The following is a 20,719-nucleotide window of genomic DNA, read 5'->3' as shown; positions in this document are numbered from 1 at the left end:
GGGGGGGCAGCTGGGGGGGCAGAGTGACCCTGAGTGACCCTGAGTGACCACTGAGTGACCACTGACCATGAGTGACCGCTGAGTGACCACTGACCACTCAGTGACTCCTCAGTGACTCCTGACCCCCCCCCTCAGCCTGGGGAGTGACCCCTTGGTGCCCCCCCAGCCTGGAGAACCCCAGACCCCCCCAGGACCCCCCAAAGCCCCCCAGGACCCCCCAAAGCCCCCCAGGACCCCCCTAAGACCCCCACCTTGCCCTGGAAGGTGCAGAGCAGCCCCCAGACCCCCCAAAGCCCCCCAGGACCCCCCAAGACCCCCACCTTGCCCTGGAAGGTGCAGAGCAGGCCGCTCTTGAGGCAGAAGGAGTGGAAGAGGCTCAGCAGGTCCAGGTTGGGCACAGCAGCCCCCAGACCCCCCAAAGCCCCCCCAGGACCCCCCAAAGCCCCCCAGGACCCCCACCTTGCCCTGGAAGGTGCAGAGCAGGCCGCTCTTGAGGCAGAAGGAGTGGAAGAGGCTCAGCAGGTCCAGGTTGGGCACTTGCCCGTTCAGCCCCTCCACGGCCACGTCCACGCTGGTCACCACGTCCGAGCTGAGCTCCAGCGCCAGCGCCGCCTGGATGGCCCCCGCCCGGCCCGGGACCCCCCCCGAGTGGATACCTGGGGGGGGCACACCTGTGAGACCCCCTGGGACCCCCCCAGGATCCCCCCAGGACACCCACGGGACCCCCAGAATGGCCACGGGACCCCCGTGTCCACTCTGGTCACTGTGTCCGTGCCCAGCTCCAGCCAGGGTCACCTGGATGGCCCGGGACCACCCCCCGAGTGGATACCTGGGGGGGGGGCACACCTGTGAGACCCCCTGGGACACCCCTGGGACACCCCAGGACACCCCAGGACCCCCCCAGGTGTCCCCACGGGACCCCCGTGTCTGGATGGCCCCGCCCGGCCCGGGACCCCCCAAGAGGACATTGTGTGGGGGGGGGGCAGCACCTGTCAGAGCCCCCCCAAACCACCCCAGGACCCCAAAACCCACCTGGAACCTCACAGGGACCCCAGAAATCCTCAGGGACCCCCCAAAACACCCCAGGGACCCCCCCAAGGACCCAAAAAAACTCCACCAGGACCCCAAAACCCACCCCAGGGACCTCATGGGGACCCCCAAATCACCCCCGGGACCCCCAAATCATCCCCGGGACCCCAAAACCCCCCAGGACATCACAGGGACCCCAAAACCACCCCAGGGACCCCCAAACCAACCCCAGAGACCCCCAAAACCACCCCCAGGAACCTCACGGGGACCCCCCAAAAACCCCTCGGGACCCTCAAAACCCCACCAGGACCCCAAAACCCCCCAGGACATCACAGGGACCCCAAAAACCCCCCGGGACCCCCAAACCCCTCAGGGACCCCAAACCAACCCCAGAGACCCCCAAAACCACCCCAGGGACCTCATGGGGACCCCCAAAAACCCCTTGGGACCCTCAAAACCACCCCAGGATCCCATAAAACCCCACCAGGACCCCAAAACCACCCCAGGGACCCCCAAAACCCCCCAGAACCCCCCAGTCCCTCCCAGTGCTCCCAGTCTCACCAGTAAGGCTCACACCGTGTCCCCCAGTGCTCCCAGTGCTCCCAGTCTCACCAGTAAGGCTCACACCGTGTCCCCCAGCCCCTCCCAGTGCTCCCAGTCTCACCAGTAAGGCTCACACCGTGTCCCCCAGTCCCTCCCAGTGCTCCCAGTCTCACCAGTAAGGCTCACACCGTGTCCCCCAGGCCCTCCCAGTGCTCCCAGTGCTCCCAGTCTCACCAGTAAGGCTCACACCGTGTCCCCCAGCCCCTCCCAGTGCTCCCAGTCTCACCAGTAAGGCTCACACCGTGTCCCCCAGCCCCTCCCAGTGCTCCCAGTCTCACCAGTAAGGCTCACACCGTGTCCCCCAGCCCCTCCCAGTGCTCCCAGTCTCACCAGTAAGGTTGACGTCATGGTAGGCCTCCAGCCAGGCCTGTGTCCCCAGCAGGTCGTGCTCGGTCACCAGGAAGATGAGATCCTTGGCCCAGTACACCTGGCCTGGGGAAACTGGGAGCTCTGGGACCGGACCAGTATGGCCCAGTACAGCCCAGTACACCCAGTACAGCCCAGTACAGCCCAGTACATCCCAGTACAGCCCAGTACATCCCAGTACATCCCAGTACAGCACCAGGAAGATGAGATCCTTGGCCCAGTACACCTGGCCTGGGGAAACTGGGAGCTCTGGGACCAAACCAGTACAGACCAGTACGGCCCAGTACAGACCAGTACACCCCAGTTCACCCAGTGCAGCCCAGTACATCCCAGTACAGCCCAGTTCACCCAGTGCAGCCCAGTACATCCCAGTACATCCCAGTACACCCAGTACAGCACCAGGAAGATGAGATCCTTGGCCCAGTACACCTGGCCTGGGGAAACTGGGAGCTCTGGGACCAAACCAGTATGGCCCAGTACAGCCCAGTACACCCAGTACATCCCAGTACACCCAGTACACCCAGTACATCCCAGTACATCCCAGTACATCCCAGTACATCCCAGTACACCCAGTACAGCCCAGTACATCCCAGTACAGCCCAGTACACCTGGCCTGGGGAAACTGGGAGCTCTGGGACCAAACCAGTATGGCCCAGTACAGCCCAGTACACCCAGTACATCCCAGTACAGCCCAGTACACCCAGTACAGCCCAGTACACCCAGTACACCCAGTACATCCCAGTACACCCAGTACATCCCAGTACAGCCCAGTACAGCCCAGTACATCCCAGTACAGCCCAGTACATCCCAGTACAGCCCAGTACAGCCCAGTACATCCCAGTACACCCAGTACACCCAGTACAGCCCAGTACATCCCAGTACATCCCAGTACATCCCAGTACAGCCCAGTACATCCCAGTACAGCCCAGTACATCCCAGTACACCCAGTACAGCCCAGTACAGCCCAGTACATCCCAGTACATCCCAGTACACCCAGTACATCCCAGTACAGCCCCGTACATCCCAGTACAGCCCAGTACACCCAGTACATCCCAGTTCACCCAGTACACCCAGTACATCCCAGTACACCCAGTACATCCCAGTACATCCCAGTACACCCAGTACATCCCAGTACACCCAGTACACCCAGTACACCCAGTACATCCCAGTACACCCAGTACATCCCAGTACAGCCCAGTACACCCAGTACATCCCAGTACACCCAGTACATCCCAGTTCACCCAGTACACCCAGTACATCCCAGTACACCCAGTACATCCCAGTACAGCCCAGTACAGCCCAGTACATCCCAGTACATCCCAGTACAGCCCAGTACACCCCAGTACACCCAGTACATCCCAGTACAGCCCAGTACATCCCAGTACATCCCAGTACACCCAGTACACCCAGTACATCCCAGTACATCCCAGTACAGCCCAGTACAGCCCAGTACACCCAGTACATCCCAGTACATCCCAGTACACCCAGTACACCCAGTACAGCCCAGTACACCCAGTACACCCAGTACAACCCAGTACATCCCAGTATACCCAGTACACCCAGTACAGCCCAGTACATCCCAGTACATCCCAGTACAGCCCAGTACATCCCAGTACACCCAGTACATCCCAGTACATCCCAGTACAGCCCAGTACACCCAGTACATCCCAGTACACCCAGTACATCCCAGTACACCCAGTACACCCAGTACACCCAGTACATCCCAGTACACCCAGTACAACCCAGTACACCCAGTACACCCAGTACATCCCAGTACACCCAGTACATCCCAGTACAGCCCAGTACACCCAGTACAGCCCAGTACATCCCAGTACAGCCCAGTACAGCCCAGTACATCCCAGTACATCCCAGTACAGCCCAGTACACCCCAGTACACCCAGTACACCCAGTACAACCCAGTACAGCCCAGTACATCCCAGTACATCCCAGTACACCCAGTACAGCCCAGTACACCCAGTACACCCAGTACATCCCAGTACATCCCAGTACATCCCAGTACATCCCAGTACACCCAGTACAGCCCAGTACATCCCAGTACAGCCCAGTACACCTGGCCTGGGGAAACTGGGAGCTCTGGGACCAAACCAGTATGGCCCAGTACAGCCCAGTACACCCAGTACATCCCAGTACAGCCCAGTACACCCAGTACAGCCCAGTACACCCAGTACACCCAGTACATCCCAGTACAACCCAGTACATCCCAGTACAGCCCAGTACAGCCCAGTACATCCCAGTACAGCCCAGTACATCCCAGTACAGCCCAGTACAGCCCAGTACATCCCAGTACACCCAGTACACCCAGTACATCCCAGTACAGCCCAGTACATCCCAGTACACCCAGTACACCCAGTACACCCAGTACACCCAGTACATCCCAGTACATCCCAGTACAGCCCAGTACATCCCAGTCCAGCCCAGCCCCCCCAGCCCCAGTACCCCCAGTACCCCCCCAGCTGCCCCCCCCACCCCCGGTAGCCCCCCCACCTCATCAGTAGCCACCAAGGGCCAGCACCAGCCCCACAGCCTGGTCGTTGTGGGGCACCCTGGGCATGCCCCGGTAGCCCCCAGCAGCCCCCTGGCCCGGTAGCCCCCCAGGTGCCCCCAGTAGCCCCCCAGGTAGCTCAGTAGCCCCCACCTTGGCAGTAGCCCCCCGGGTGCCCCAGTAGCCTGTCAGGTGCCCCCCAGTAGCCCCCCAGGTGCCCCGGTAGCCCCCTGGGTGCCCCCAGTAGCCCCCACCTCGGCAGTAGCCCACCAGGTGCCCCGGTAGCCCCCCAGGTGCCCCGTAGCCCCTACCTCGGCAGTAGCCCACCAGGTGCCCTGGTAGCCCACCAGGTGCCCCGGTAGCCCCCAGGTACCCCCATAGCCCCCCCAGGTGCCCCATAGCCCCCACCTCGGCAGTAGCCCACCAGGTGCCCCAGTAGCCCACCAGGTGCCCCGGTAGCCCCCCAGGTGCCCCCATAGGCCCCCCAGGTGCCCCGTAGCCCCCCGGGTGCCCCCGTAGCCCCCACCTCGGCAGTAGCCCGCCAGGGCCAGCAGTAGCCCCCAAGGTGCCCCCATAGCCCCCACCTCGGCAGTAGCCCCCAGGTGCCCCCATAGCCCCCCCAGGTGCCCCGTAGCCCCCACCTCGGCAGTAGCCCCCCAAGTGCCCCGGTAGCCCCCCAGGTGCCCCGTAGCCCCCCCAGCTGCCCCCATAGCCCCCCACCTCGGCAGTAGCCCGCCAGGGCCAGCAGTAGCCCCACGGCCTGGTTGTTCTTGGTGCCCTCGGAGCAGGGCACGAGCAGCAGCAGCGCCTCGGTGCTGGCAGCGCGGGGGGCGCGCAGCACCCCGAAAACGTTGGTACCCCGCACCAGCTGGGACAGGACAGGGGGTCAGCACCCCAAAACTGACCTGGGACCCCAAAACTGAACAGGGACCGACCCCAAACCTGCCCTGGGACCCCAAAACTGAACAGGGACCCCAAACTGACCTGGGACCCCAAAACTGAACAGGGACCCCAAAACTGAACAGGGACCCCAAAACTGAACAGGGACCCCAAAATCCACGCAGCACCCCGAAAACGTTGGTACCCCGCACCAGCTGGGACAGGACGGGGGGTCAGCACCCCAAAACTGCACAGGGACCCCAAAATCCCCACAGCACCCCAAAAACATTGGTACCCCGCACCAGCTGGGACAGGACAGGGGGTCAGCACCCCAAAACTGAACAGGGACCGACCCCAAACCTGCCCTGGGACCCCAAACCTGAACAGGGACCCCAAAACTGAACAGGGACCGACCCCAAACCTGCCCTGGGACCGACCCGAAACCTGCCCTGGGACCCCAAAACTGAACAGGGACCCCAAAATCCACGCAGCACCCCGAAAACGTTGGTACCCCGCACCAGCTGGGACAGGACAGGGGGTCAGCACCCCAAAACTGAACAGGGACCGACCCCAAACCTGCCCTGGGACCCCAAACCTGAACAGGGACCCCAAAACTGAACAGGGACCCCAAACCTGCCCTGGGACCGACCCCAAACCTGCCCTGGGACCCCAAAACTGCCCTGGGACCGACCCCAAACCTGCCCTGGGACCCCAAAACTGCCCTGGGACCCCAAACCTGCCCTGGGACCCCAAAACTGAACAGGGACCCCAAACTGACCTGGGACCCCAAAACTGAACAGGGACCCCAAACTGACCTGGGACCGACCCCAAACCTGCCCTGGGACCCCAAAACTGAACAGGGACCCCAAAATCCCCACAGCACCCCGAAAACGTTGGTACCCCGCACCAGCTGGGACAGGACGGGGGGGTCAGCACCCCAAAACTGAACAGGGAACCCAAACCTACCCTGGGACCCCAAACCTGCACAGGGACCCCAAACTGACCTGGGACCTCAAACCCACGCTGGGACCCCAAAACTGCACAGGGACCCCAGATCTGCCCTGGGACCCCAAACCCACCCTGGGACCCCAAACCTGCACAGGGACCCCAAAGCACACCCAGGGACCCCGCATTCCCCCAGTCCCAGTCCCCCCCATGCCTGCAGCTCCCCCCATTCCCAGTGCTCCCAGTTCCCATTCCCTCATTCCCAATGCTCCCAGTTCCCCCATTCCCAGTGCTCCCATCCCCCCATTCCCAGTCCTCCCATTCCCTCTGTTCCCAGTGCTCCCAGTCCCCCATGCCCCCGCTCCCAGTGCTCCCAGTGCCCCAGTCCCCCGCTCCCAGTGCTCCCAGTGCTCCCAGTCCCCCATCCCCCCATTCCCAGTCCCCCATCCCCCCATTCCCAGTGCTCCCAGTCCCCCATCCCCCCATTCCCAGTCCCCCATCCCCCCATTCCCAGTGCTCCCAGTCCCCCATCCCCCCATTCCCAGTCCCCCATCCCCCCATTCCCAGTGCTCCCAGTCCCCCATCCCCCCATTCCCAGTGTCCCAGTCCCCCATCCCCCCGTTCCCAGTGCTCCCAGTCCCCCATCCCCCCACTCCCAGTGCTCCCAGTCCCCCATCCCCCCATTCCCAGTGCTCCCAGTACTCCCCGTGCCCCCATCTCCCCGTTCCCAGTGCTCCCAGTGCTCCCAGTCCCCCATCCCCCCGTTCCCAGTGCTCCCAGTCCCCCATCCCCCCATTCCCAGTGCTCCCAGTCCCCCATCCCCCCACTCCCAATGCTCCCAGTGCTCCCAGTCCCCCATCCCCCCATTCCCAGTGCTCCCATCCCCCCGTTCCCAGTGCCCCAGTCCCCCATCCCCCCGTTCCCAGTGCTCCCAGTGCCCCAGTCCCCCATCCCCCCGTTCCCAGTGCCCCCAGTCCCCCATCCCCCCGTTCCCAGTGCTCCCAGTGCCCCATCCCCCCGTTCCCAGTGCTCCCAGTGCTCCCAGTGCTCCCAGTGTTCCCAGTACGTAGCGCTCGTGGGCCTCGTCGGGGAAGGGCAGGGTGCGGCTGAAGGGCTGGCGATGGACCTCGAGCCCCAGCTGGAACATGGTCTGCTCCAGCCACTCCACAGGCATGCCCCTAAAACAACAAATATGGGATTGGGATTGGGATTGGGGCACCCCAAAACTGCCCCGAGCCCCACACGCTCTGCTCCAGCCACTCCACGGGCATGCCCCTAAAACAACAAATATGGGATTGGGATTGGGATTGGGGCACCCCAAAACTGCCCTGAGCCCCACACGCTCTGCTCCAGCCACTCCACGGGCATGCCCCTAAAACAACAAATATGGGATTGGGATTGGGATTGGGGCACCCCAAAACTGCCCTGAGCCCCACACGCTCTGCTCCAGCCACTCCACGGGCATGCCCCTAAAACAAATATGGGATTGGGATTGGGATTGGGCACCCCAAAAACTGCCCTGAGCCCCACACGCTCTGCTCCAGCCACTCCACGGGCATGCCCCTAAAACAACAAATATGGGATTGGGATTGGGATTGGGGCACCCCAAAACTGCCCTGAGCCCCAGCTGGAACATGGTCTGCTCCAGCCACTCCACGGGCATGCCCCTAAAACAACAAATATGGGATTGGGGCACCCCAAAACTGCCCCGAGCCCCACATGCTCTGCTCCAGCCACTCCACGGGCATGCCCCTAAAACAACAAATATGGGATTGGGATTGGGATTGGGGCACCCCAAAACTGCCCTGAGCCCCACACGCTCTGCTCCAGCCACTCCACAGGCATGCCCCTAAAACAACAAATATGGGATTGGGATTGGGATTGGGGCACCCCAAAACTGCCCTGAGCCCCACACGCTCTGCTCCAGCCACTCCACGGGCATGCCCCTAAAACAAATATGGGATTGGGATTGGGGCACCCCAAAACTGCCCTGAGCCCCACATGCTCTGCTCCAGCCACTCCACAGGCATGCCCCTAAAACAAATATGGGATTGGGATTGGGATTGGGGCACCCCAAAACTGCCCTGAGCCCCACATGCTCTGCTCCAGCCACTCCACGGGCATGCCCCTAAAACAACAAATATGGGATTGGGGCACCCCAAAACTGCCCCGAGCCCCACACGCTCTGCTCCAGCCACTCCACGGGCATGCCCCTAAAACAACAAATATGGGATTGGGATTGGGATTGGGGCACCCCAAAACTGCCCTGAGCCCCACACGCTCTGCTCCAGCCACTCCACAGGCATGCCCCTAAAACAAATATGGGATTGGGATTGGGATTGGGGCACCCCAAAACTGCCCTGAGCCCCACATGCTCTGCTCCAGCCACTCCACGGGCATGCCCCTAAAACAACAAATATGGGATTGGGATTGGGGCACCCCAAAACTGCCCCTGAGCCCCACACGCTCTGCTCCAGCCACTCCACAGGCATGCCCCTAAAACAAATATGGGATTGGGATTGGGATTGGGGCACCCCAAAACTGCCCTGAGCCCCACATGCTCTGCTCCAGCCACTCCACGGGCATGCCCCTAAAACAACAAATATGGGATTGGGGCACCCCAAAACTGCCCTGAGCCCCACACGCTCTGCTCCAGCCACTCCACGGGCATGCCCCTAAAACAACAAATATGGGATTGGGATTGGGATTGGGGCACCCCAAAACTGCCCTGAGCCCCACACGCTCTGCTCCAGCCACTCCACGGGCATGCCCCTAAAACAACAAATATGGGATTGGGATTGGGATTGGGGCACCCCAAAACTGCCCTGAGCCCCACACGCTCTGCTCCAGCCACTCCACGGGCATGCCCCTAAAACAAATATGGGATTGGGATTGGGGCACCCCAAAACTGCCCCGAGCCCCACATGCTCTGCTCCAGCCACTCCACAGGCATGCCCCTAAAACAACAAATATGGGATTGGGATTGGGATTGGGGCACCCCAAAACTGCCCCGAGCCCCACACGCTCTGCTCCAGCCACTCCACGGGCATGCCCCTAAAACAACAAATATGGGATTGGGATTGGGATTGGGGCACCCCAAAACTGCCCTGAGCCCCACACGCTCTGCTCCAGCCACTCCACGGGCATGCCCCTAAAACAACAAATATGGGATTGGGATTGGGATTGGGGCACCCCAAAACTGCCCTGAGCCCCACACGCTCTGCTCCAGCCACTCCACGGGCATGCCCCTAAAACAAATATGGGATTGGGATTGGGATTGGGGCACCCCAAAACTGCCCTGAGCCCCACACGCTCTGCTCCAGCCACTCCACGGGCATGCCCCTAAAACAACAAATATGGGATTGGGATTGGGATTGGGGCACCCCAAAACTGCCCTGAGCCCCAGCTGGAACATGGTCTGCTCCAGCCACTCCACGGGCATGCCCCTAAAACAACAAATATGGGATTGGGGCACCCCAAAACTGCCCCGAGCCCCACATGCTCTGCTCCAGCCACTCCACGGGCATGCCCCTAAAACAACAAATATGGGATTGGGATTGGGATTGGGGCACCCCAAAACTGCCCTGAGCCCCACACGCTCTGCTCCAGCCACTCCACAGGCATGCCCCTAAAACAACAAATATGGGATTGGGATTGGGATTGGGCACCCCAAAACTGCCCTGAGCCCCACACGCTCTGCTCCAGCCACTCCACGGGCATGCCCCTAAAACAAATATGGGATTGGGATTGGGGCACCCCAAAACTGCCCTGAGCCCCACATGCTCTGCTCCAGCCACTCCACAGGCATGCCCCTAAAACAAATATGGGATTGGGATTGGGATTGGGGCACCCCAAAACTGCCCTGAGCCCCACATGCTCTGCTCCAGCCACTCCACGGGCATGCCCCTAAAACAACAAATATGGGATTGGGGCACCCCAAAACTGCCCCGAGCCCCACACGCTCTGCTCCAGCCACTCCACGGGCATGCCCCTAAAACAACAAATATGGGATTGGGATTGGGATTGGGGCACCCCAAAACTGCCCTGAGCCCCACACGCTCTGCTCCAGCCACTCCACAGGCATGCCCCTAAAACAAATATGGGATTGGGATTGGGATTGGGGCACCCAAAACTGCCCTGAGCCCCACATGCTCTGCTCCAGCCACTCCACGGGCATGCCCCTAAAACAACAAATATGGGATTGGGATTGGGGCACCCCAAAACTGCCCTGAGCCCCACACGCTCTGCTCCAGCCACTCCACAGGCATGCCCCTAAAACAAATATGGGATTGGGATTGGGATTGGGGCACCCCAAAACTGCCCTGAGCCCCACATGCTCTGCTCCAGCCACTCCACGGGCATGCCCCTAAAACAACAAATATGGGATTGGGGCACCCCAAAACTGCCCTGAGCCCCACACGCTCTGCTCCAGCCACTCCACGGGCATGCCCCTAAAACAACAAATATGGGATTGGGATTGGGATTGGGGCACCCCAAAACTGCCCTGAGCCCCACACGCTCTGCTCCAGCCACTCCACGGGCATGCCCCTAAAACAACAAATATGGGATTGGGATTGGGATTGGGGCACCCCAAAACTGCCCTGAGCCCCACACGCTCTGCTCCAGCCACTCCACGGGCATGCCCCTAAAACAAATATGGGATTGGGATTGGGGCACCCCAAAACTGCCCCGAGCCCCACACGCTCTGCTCCAGCCACTCCACGGGCATGCCCCTAAAACAAATATGGGATTGGGATTGGGATTGGGGCACCCCAAAACTGCCCCGAGCCCCACACGCTCTGCTCCAGCCACTCCACGAGCATGCCCCTAAAACAAATATGGGATTGGGATTGGGATTGGGGCACCCCAAAACTGCCCCGAGCCCCACACGCTCTGCTCCAGCCACTCCACGGGCATGCCCCTAAAACAACAAATATGGGATTGGGATTGGGATTGGGGCACCCCAAAACTGCCCTGAGCCCCACACGCTCTGCTCCAGCCACTCCACGGGCATGCCCCTAAAACAACAAATATGGGATTGGGATTGGGATTGGGGCACCCCAAAACTGCCCTGAGCCCCACACGCTCTGCTCCAGCCACTCCACGGGCATGCCCCTAAAACAACAAATATGGGATTGGGATTGGGATTGGGGCACCCCAAAACTGCCCTGAGCCCCACACGCTCTGCTCCAGCCACTCCACAGGCATGCCCCTAAAACAACAAATATGGGATTGGGATTGGGATTGGGGCACCCCAAAACTGCCCTGAGCCCCACACGCTCTGCTCCAGCCACTCCACGGGCATGCCCCTAAAACAACAAATATGGGATTGGGATTGGGATTGGGGCACCCCAAAACTGCCCTGAGCCCCACACGCTCTGCTCCAGCCACTCCACAGGCATGCCCCTAAAACAACAAATATGGGATTGGGATTGGGATTGGGGCACCCCAAAACTGCCCTGAGCCCCACACGCTCTGCTCCAGCCACTCCACGGGCATGCCCCTAAAACAACAAATATGGGATTGGGATTGGGATTGGGGCACCCCAAAACTGCCCCGAGCCCCACACGCTCTGCTCCAGCCACTCCACGGGCATGCCCCTAAAACAACAAATATGGGATTGGGGCACCCCAAAACTGCCCCAAACCCCAGCTGGAACATGGTCTGCTCCAGCCACTCCACGGGCATGCCCCTAAAAGGTTATGGGATTGGGATTGGGATTTGGGTTGGGATTGAGGCACCCCAAACCATGCCCCAAATCCCTTCTCCAGCCACTCCAAGCAGGAGTGGGAATGGGAACTCCCCCAAATCTCCTCCAAACCCCAAAGGCGTCACTCTGCTCTTCACTTGTCCCCCAAAATTCCCGGGTGTGTCCCCCCTCCCCAAACCCCCCAATCCACCCCCAAAGGCAACCTCAAATCCCCCTCCCCAAATCCCCTGTTCCCACCCTGCTCTCCTCTTGTGCCCCCAAAATTCCCTGGTGTGTCCCCCCCTTCCCAAACCCCACCCAAAACCCCATAAACCCCAACCCTGACCCCAAATCCCCCTGTTCTCACCCCATTCTCCTCTTGTGCCCCCCAAAGTCCCGGCTGTGTCCCCAAACCCAAACCCCAATCTGGGGGTCTCACCCTGCCCTCCTCCTGTGGCCACTAAAGTCCCAGGTGTGTCCCCCCTCCCCAAACCCCCCAGTTCTCCCAAACCCCAATCTGGGGGTCTCACCCTGCCCTCCTCCTGTGGCCACCAAAGTCCCAGGTGTGTCCCCCCTCCCCAAACCCCCCAAACCCAGTCCCAAACCCCTGAAACCCCAATCCCAAATCCCAAACCCCCCAGTCCCGGGGGTCTCACCCCGCTCTCCTCTTGTGCCCCCCAAAGTCCCGGCTGTGTCCCGAAACCCAAACCCCCCAAAACCCCCAATCCCCAATCCTGGGGTCTCACCCCATTCTCCTCTTATGCCCCCCGAAGTCCCGGCTGTGTCCCCCTCCCCAAACCCCCCAAACCCCAATTCCGGGGGTCTCACCCCGCTCTCCTCTTGTGCCCCCCGAAGTCCCAGCTGTGTCCCCCTCCCCAAACCCCCCAAACCCCCCAATTCCGGGGGTCTCACCCCGCTCTCCTCTTGTGCCCCCCGAAGTCCCGGGCCAGCGCCAGGGCGCGGGGCCCGAGGTCGGAGCCCTCCCCCACCATGGTGGAGCCCATGGCGTTCTCGGACAGGTACGTGCGGGGAGCCAGCGCCGGCAGCAGCAGGAACCAGGTGAGCCCCGACAGGTAACACAGGACACTGCGGGGGGCACCCCAAAATCAGCACTGACACCCCAAACCCAGCACTGACACCCCAAACCCACCCCACAGCCAGCACTGACACCCCACAGCCGGCACAGGTACGTGCGGGGACAGCAGCAGGAACCAGGTGAGCCCCGACAGGTAACTCAGGACACTGCGGGGGGCACCCCAAAATCAGCACTGACACCCCAAAATCATCAGTGACACCCCAAACCCACCCCACAGCCAGCACTGACACCCCACAGCCGGCACAGGTACGTGCGGGGAGCCAGCGCCGGCAGCAGCAGGAACCAGGTGAGCCCCGACAGGTAACACAGGACACTGCGGGGAGCACCCCAAAATCACCATCGGCACCCCAAAAATAACCCCAAACCCAGCACTGACACCCCAAACCCAGCATTGACACCCCAAACCCAGCACTGACACCCCACAGCCAGCACAGGTACGTGCGGGGAGCCAGCGCCGGCAGCAGCAGGAACCAGGTGAGCCCCGACAGGTAACACAGGACACTGCGGGGGGCACCCCAAAATCACCATCGGCACCCCAAAATCACCATCGGCACCCCAAAAATAACCCCAAACCCAGCACTGACACCCCACAGCCAGCACAGGTACGTGCGGGGAGCCAGCGCCGGCAGCAGCAGGAACCAGGTGAGCCCCGACAGGTAACACAGGACACTGCGGGGGGCACCCCAAAATCACCATCGGCACCCCAAAATCACCCCATAACCATCAGTGACACCCCAAACCCAGCACAGGAACGTGCGGGGACAGCAGCAGGAACCAGGTGATCCCTGACAGGTAACACAGCACACTGCGGGGGGCACCCCAAAATCAGCACTGACACCCCAAAATGGGCATCGGCACCCCATAATCGTCACTGGCACCCCAAAAACGGCATCAGCACCCCAAAATCACCCCCAGGACCCCACCAAGGCCTCCCACTCACCACAGGGGGTGTTGGGATCCCCCCATGTTTTGGGATCCCCCCCCATGTTTTGGGGTCCCCCCGGTTTCGGGGTGCCCCTCACTCACCAGAGCGGGGTGTTGGGTCCCCCCCCATGTTTCAGGACCCCCCCCATGTTTTGGGGTCCCCCCGGTTTCGGGGTGCCCCTCACTCACCAGAGCGGGGTGTTGGGGTATCACCCCATGTTTTGGGGTCCCCCCCGGTTTCGGGGTGCCCCTCACTCACCAGAGCGGGGTGTTGGGGTATCACCCCATGTTTTGGGGTCCCCCCCGGTTTCGGGGTGCCCCTCACTCACCAGAGCGGGGTGTTGAGGCGCAGCAGCAGCCGGGCCAGCGCCCGCCGGCACTGCGGGTCCGACAGCAGCCCCATGGCCTCGGGGAGCTGCGGGGAGCCCGGTCAGGTCAGCGGGGACCCCAAAACCCCGCGGGGACCCCACAGGGACCCCAAAACCCCACAGGGACCCCACAGGGACCCCGAACCCCACAGGGACCCCAAAACCCCGCGGGGACCCCACAGGGACCCCAAAACCCCACAGGGACCCCAAAACCCCACAGGGACCCCACAGGGACCCCAAAACCCCGCAGGGACCCCAAAACCCCACAGGGACCCCACAGGGACCCCAAAACCCCGCAGGGACCCCAAAACCCCACAGGGACCCCACAGGGACCCCAAAACCCCACAGGGACCCCACAGGGACCCCGAACCCACAGGGACCCCAAAACCCCGCAGGGACCCCAAAACCCCACAGGGACCCCACAGGGACCCCGAACCCACAGGGACCCCAAAAAACACCACAGAGACCCCAAACACCCACAGGGACCCCAAAAAACACCACAGAGACCCCACAGGGACCCCAAACCCCACTGAGCCCCTAAAAAACCCACAGGGACCCCAAACGACTCCACTGAGCCCCCAAATCCCCTCACGGATACCCCAAATCCCTCACGGACACCCCAAATCCCCTCACAGACACCCCAAATTCCCTCAGGGACACCCCAAGTCCCCTTCCTCCCTCAGGGACACCCCAAATCCCTCACGGACACCCCAAATTCCCCTTCCCCTCAGGCCCCGGGCCCTGCCCTCCCCCACGCCGCGTCCCCCCCGCACTCCACAGCCCCCACACGGGCCTGGCCCGGCCCTTCCCCTGCCCCGCACCCCGCTGTGCCCCCCGGGACCCCCGAAATGCCCCAAAACGTCCCAAAATTCCCCAAAATCCCCCAAAATGCCCCAAATCCCCCAAAACCTGCGGGGCACGGCGGGGCCAGGCCGCTCAATCGCTGCCGGAGCGCGCGGCCAGGGCGGGGCGCGGAGCGCAGAGACAGCGATCGCGCCGCCCCGCCCCGCCAGGGGGCGCCGTGCAGAGCGGCGGTGAGTGGGCGTGGCCAAACGCCTGTGGGCGGGGCCAAGGAATAACGGAGGATTTTTGGGGTAAAAAGGGCGAAAAACGGGGAAAAAAAGCGGGGGACCCGGGGGGTTTGGGGCACAAAAGGGGTTCTGGGCAAAGGGAGGGCGATGAGCGGGCTTGGGGGGGCAAGGAGGGGGAACAGGATGGGCAGAGGGGGGACACGGGGGTGCGAGGGCAGCGCGGTGGGGAGGGGGCGTGCAAGGGGTGACACACCCAGGTGACGCTCAGGTGACACAGAGTGGCACAGAACGTGCGGTGACACAGCCCACTTTATTGCCATGGCGCCGTGGGGGCCCCCAAAACCCGCAGGGTCACAGCCTCAGTGTCCCCAGGACTGGTCAGTGCAGTGACCCCAGGACTGGTCAGTGCAGGGTCACTCCAGTGTCCCCAGGACTGGTCAGTGCAGGGTCACTCCAGTGTCCCCAGGACTGGTCACTCCAGTGACCCCAGGACTGGTCAGTGCAGGGTCACTCCAGTGTCCCCATTGTCCCCAGGACTGGTCACTCCAGTGTCCCCAGGACTGGTCACTGCAGGGTCACTCCAGTGTCCCCAGGACTGGTCAGTGCAGGGTCACAGCCTCAGTGACCCCAGGACTGGTCAGTGCAGGGTCACAGCTGCAGTGTCCCCAGTGTCCCCAGGACTGGTCACTGCAGGGTCACACCCCCAGGGTCCCCAGGCCTGGTCACTCCAGTGACCCCAGGACTGGTCACTGCAGGGTCACAGCTCCAGTGTCCCCAGGACTGGTCATTCCAGTGACCCCAGGACTGGTCAGTGCAGGGTCACTCCAGTGTCCCCAGGACTGGTCACTCCAGTGTCCCCAGGACTGGTCACTGCAGGGTCACTCCAGTGTCCCCAGGACTGGTCAGTGCAGGGTCACAGCCTCAGTGACCCCAGGACTGGTCAGTGCAGGGTCACAGCTGCAGTGTCCCCAGTGACCCCAGGACTGGTCAGTGCAGGGTCACAGCCCCAGTGACCCCAGGACTGGTCACTCCAGTGACCCCAGGACTGGTCAGTGCAGGGTCACAGCCCCAGGGTCCCCAGGACTGGTCACTGCAGGGTCACTCCAGTGTCCCCATTGTCCCCAGGACTGGTCACTCCAGTGTCCCCAGGCCTGGTCACTGCAGGGTCACAGCTGCAGTGTCCCCAGGACTGGTCAGTGCAGGGTCACTCCAGTGTCCCCAGGCCTGGTCACTGCAGTGATGTCATGCTGCAGCTCCCAGGGGTCAGTTGGTCACCAAAGCGTCCCCACGGTGACCCTGTGGTCACTGTGCCACGGCCACGTCCCCATGGTGGTCACTATGGTCAGTCACTGCCCCACAGCAGTGTCCTGGTGTTCCCACGGTGGTCACTATGGTCACTGTGCCATGGCCATGTCCCTGCAGTGGTCACTGCTCTACAGTGGTGTCCTGGTGTCCCCATGGTGGTCACTCTGGTCACTGCTCCATGGCCGTGTCCTGGGGTGGTCACTCTGATGGTCACTGCTCCATGGCCGTGTCCTGGGGTGGTCACTCTGATGGTCACTGCTCCGTGGCCGTGTCCTGGGGTGGTCCCTGTGGTCAGTCACTGCTCCATGGCTGTGTCCCGGGGCGGTCACTCTGATGGTCACTGCTCCATGGCCGTGTCCTGGGGCGGTCACTCTGATGGTCACTGCTCCATGGCCGTGTCCTGGGGCGGTCACTCTGATGGTCACTGCTCCATGGCCGTGTCCTGGGGTGGTCACTCTGATGGTCACTGCTCCGTGGCCGTGTCCTGGGGTGGTCCCTGTGGTCAGTCACTGCTCCATGGCCGTGTCCCGGGGCGGTCACTCTGATGGTCACTGCTCCATGGCCGTGTCCTGGGGTCAGTCACTGCTCCATGGCCGTGTCCCGGGGCGGTCACTCTGATGGTCACTGCTCCATGGCCGTGTCCTGGGGTCAGTCACTGCTCCATGGCCGTGTCCCGGGGCGGTCACTCTGATGGTCACTGCTCCATGGCCGTGTCCTGGGGCGGTCACTCTGATGGTCACTGCTCCATGGCCGTGTCCTGGGGCGGTCACTCTGATGGTCACTGCTCCATGGCCGTGTCCTGGGGTGGTCACTCTGATGGTCACTGCTCCATGGCCGTGTCCTGGGGTGGTCACTCTGATGGTCACTGCTCCATGGCCGTGTCCCTGCAGTGGTCACTGCTCCATGGCCGTGTCCCGGGGCGGTCACTCTGATGGTCACTGCTCTATGGCCGTGTCCTGGGGTGGTCACTCTGATGGTCACTGCTCCATGGCCGTGTCCCGGGGCGGTCACTCTGATGGTCACTGCTCCATGGCCGTGTCCTGGGGTCAGTCACTGCTCCATGGCCGTGTCCCTGCAGTGGTCACTGCTCCATGGCCGTGTCCTGGGGTGGTCCCTGTGGTCAGTCACTGCTCCATGGCCGTGTCCTGGCGCAGCCTGGCCCTCACCACGCCGTCCAGCACGGCGTGCAGCCCCCGGCAGGCGGCCTGGGCCGCGTCCAGCACCGGCCGCAGCCGCTCCTGGTGCAGCCGGGCGCTCAGCTGGCACAGGGCCAGCCGCCCGCTGCCCGCCACCGTGGCCACCACCAGCCGCGGGCCCCCGGCCGCCTCCTCGGCCGCGCTCAGGTCGCTCAGGGCCACCGGGGGCCCGGCCGGGGGCTCGGCCAGCCCGGCGGAGCCGGCCACCACGGCCCCGCGCAGGGCCACGCCCGCGTCCAGCAGGGCCAGCCCGGCCGCGCTCACGCTGGCCCCCAGCTCGCCCCCGTCCGCCTGCAGCACCTGGGGGGGGGACAGGGGTCAGGGACACCCCAAAATCCACCCAAATCACCCCAAAACCACCCAAATCACCCCAAAATCCACCCAAAAACCCCACAGACCCCCTGTGCCCCAGCCTGGCCCCGCTCACGCTGGCCCCCAGCTCGCCCCCGTCCGCCTGGAGAACCTGGGGGGGGGACAGGGGTCAGGGACACCCCAAAATCCACCCAAATCACCCCAAAAACACCCAAATCACCCCAAAAACCCCACAGACCCCCTGTGCCCCAGCCCGGCCGCGCTCACGCTGGCCCCCAGCTCGCCCCCGTCCGCCTGGAGAACCTGGGGGGGGGCGTTTTTTGACCCAAAACCCCCCAAACCACCCAAAATAACCCCCAGACGCCCCCAAATCCCCTTCTATCACCCCCAGGACCCCCCCCAGGGTCACCTGGACGTGCACGTCGATCTGGGAGCGGGGGTAGAGCTGGCTGAGCACGGCGCCCTCCAGCACGCCCCGCAGCAGCAGGGCACCCCCAGACCCCCCCAGGACCCCCCAAATCCCCCCAGGACCCCCCCCAGGGTCACCTGGACGTGCACGTCGATCTGGGAGCGGGGGTAGAGCTGGCTGAGCACGGCTCCCTCCAGCACACCCCGCAGCAGCAGGGCTCGCTCGCCCGACCGGCGGTCGCCCCCGCCCTGGGGGGGCCGGCGGCGCCGCTCGCCCCCCCCCGCGAACGGGGCCGAGCTGCAGCGGCAGCTGAGCAGGGCCCGGTCCGGGGGGGCCTTGGCCCGGGACCCCCGAACCTGCGGGGGAGAGAGAGCGGGGACTGGGGGGGACACCCACGTGTGGGGGGGCTGGGGGACCCCCAAACCTGGGGGGTGGGAAATGGGAGGGGGGGGGACACCCACACGGGGGGGGCTGGGGGGCTGGGGGACCCCCAAACCTGGGGGGTGAGAAATGGGAGTGGGGGGGACACCCACTTGTGGGGGGCTGGGGGACCCCCAAACCTGGGGGGGGGGGCTGGGGGACCCCCAAACCTGGGGGGTGGGAAATGGGAGGGGGGGGGACACCCACACGGGGGGGGCTGGGGGGCTGGGGGACCCCCAAACCTGGGGGGTGAGAAATGGGAGTGGGGGGGACACCCACGTGTGGGGGGCTGGGGGACCCCCAAACCTGGGGGGGGGAAGGGGAGAGGGGGGGGCACAAATCGGGGAGGGGGATGCTCAGAATGGGGGACCCTGAAAACCTCAGGGGGAGGGGGGCAGAGACTGGGGGGGGGGGGTCAGGGGCCATGAGGGGGGGTTCACAAGCCCCAGGGGGCGTTCACAAGCCCCAAGGGGGGTTCACAAGCCCCGAGGGGAGTTCACAAGCCCCGAGGGGAGTTCACAAGCCCCGAGGGGAGTTCACAAGCCCCAGGAGGAGTTCACAAGCCCCGAGGGGAGTTCACAAGCCCCGAGGGGAGTTCACAAGCCCCAGGAGGAGTTCACAAGCCCCAGGAGGAGTTCACAAGCCCCAAGGGGGGTTCACAAGCCCCGAGGGGGGTTCACAAGCCCCAAAGGGGGTTCACAAGCCCCAAGGGGCCCCGCTCACCTCGTGCGGGCCGTACACGGCCGCCAGCACCTTGGTGTTGCCCTGCTCCAGGTAGGCCGAGCCGTCGGCCCGCGCCAGCACCCCGAGCCGGGCCCGCACCTTGCGCAGCTCGTCCGGCCGGCGCCCGTCCGCCCGGAACCCGGCGTCCGACAGCAGCTCCAGCCCCGCCATGCCCGCACCGCCGCCGGTCCCGCGCCCGGTGCCGCTCCCGCTGCCGGCGCCGCGTGTGGGGCCGGACTACAACTCCCGGCGCGCCCCGCGCGCGGCCGCTGAGGGGCCTGTGGGGCCGGACTACAACTCCCGGCGCGCCCCGCGCGCGGCCGCTGAGGGGCCTGTGGGGCCGGACTACAACTCCCGGCGTGCCCCGCGCGCGGCCGCTGAGGGGCCTGTGGGGCCGGACTACAACTCCCGGCGTGCCCCGCGCGCGGCCGCCCGCCAAAAGGCGGCGCCTCCCCCTTGACCGGCCGAGGCCACGCCCCCACCGACCGTTCCTACGGTTACTCCGCCCCTTGTGACGCAATCATTACGTCAGGACACGCCCCCAATTGAGCACGGCAGGGCCCGCGCCGCCGCCGAGGCCACGCCCACGTTAGGACACGCCCCTCAGACGAAGGCCACGCCCCTAAGGGGGCGGTGTCCCTGTGACGCCCCTCGGCGGCCACGCCCCCTCCGAGGCCCCGCCCCCTCGGCCGGTTCGCGGGACCGAACGGAACCGAACGGAACCGAGCGGGACCAAAGGGGACCAAACGGGACCGAACGGGACCGGGCGGCACCGGAGCGGCACCGAACGGGACCGGGCGGCCCCGGCGGAGCGGCGGGACCCCGGGAGCCCGCGGGCACGGCCGGGCGGCTCCGATCCCGGGCGGCTCCGATCCCGGCGGGCACCGGCACCGAGCGCTGCGCCCCCGGCCGGGGCAGAAC

General features: G+C 64.1%; 2 protein-coding genes across 2 annotated transcripts; both read right to left on the bottom strand.

Annotated features, from left to right (window-relative positions):
- Positions 1-443: 443 nt before the first annotated feature.
- GPAA1 (glycosylphosphatidylinositol anchor attachment 1) lies at positions 444-14,485 on the bottom strand (the record flags this gene model as incomplete). Its single annotated transcript, XM_053932978.1, has 6 exons — positions 14,364-14,485; positions 12,927-13,100; positions 7,392-7,503; positions 5,222-5,369; positions 1,963-2,064; positions 444-656 (listed from the first exon to the last, which is right to left on the bottom strand). Coding segments are annotated over exons 1-6 (823 nt in total), but the record flags the coding sequence as incomplete, so codon positions are not given.
- Positions 14,486-15,724: 1,239 nt separating this feature from the next.
- On the bottom strand, positions 15,725-20,057 carry EXOSC4 (exosome component 4). The gene is made up of 3 exons (XM_053932977.1): positions 19,799-20,057; positions 18,793-19,011; positions 15,725-18,234 (listed from the first exon to the last, which is right to left on the bottom strand). Exons 1-3 carry the CDS (start codon positions 19,967-19,969, stop codon positions 17,863-17,865), a joined length of 762 nt encoding a protein of 253 aa, XP_053788952.1. The 5' UTR covers positions 19,970-20,057; the 3' UTR covers positions 15,725-17,862.
- Between the last annotated feature and the right edge of the window lie 662 nt (positions 20,058-20,719).

This window comes from Vidua chalybeata (assembly GCF_026979565.1).
Source record: "Vidua chalybeata isolate OUT-0048 chromosome 1 unlocalized genomic scaffold, bVidCha1 merged haplotype SUPER_1_unloc_1, whole genome shotgun sequence".
Lineage (NCBI taxonomy): Eukaryota > Metazoa > Chordata > Aves > Passeriformes > Viduidae > Vidua > Vidua chalybeata.
The sequence above is the reverse complement of the archived record's forward strand: the minus strand, read 5'-3'. Positions and strand labels throughout refer to the sequence as shown.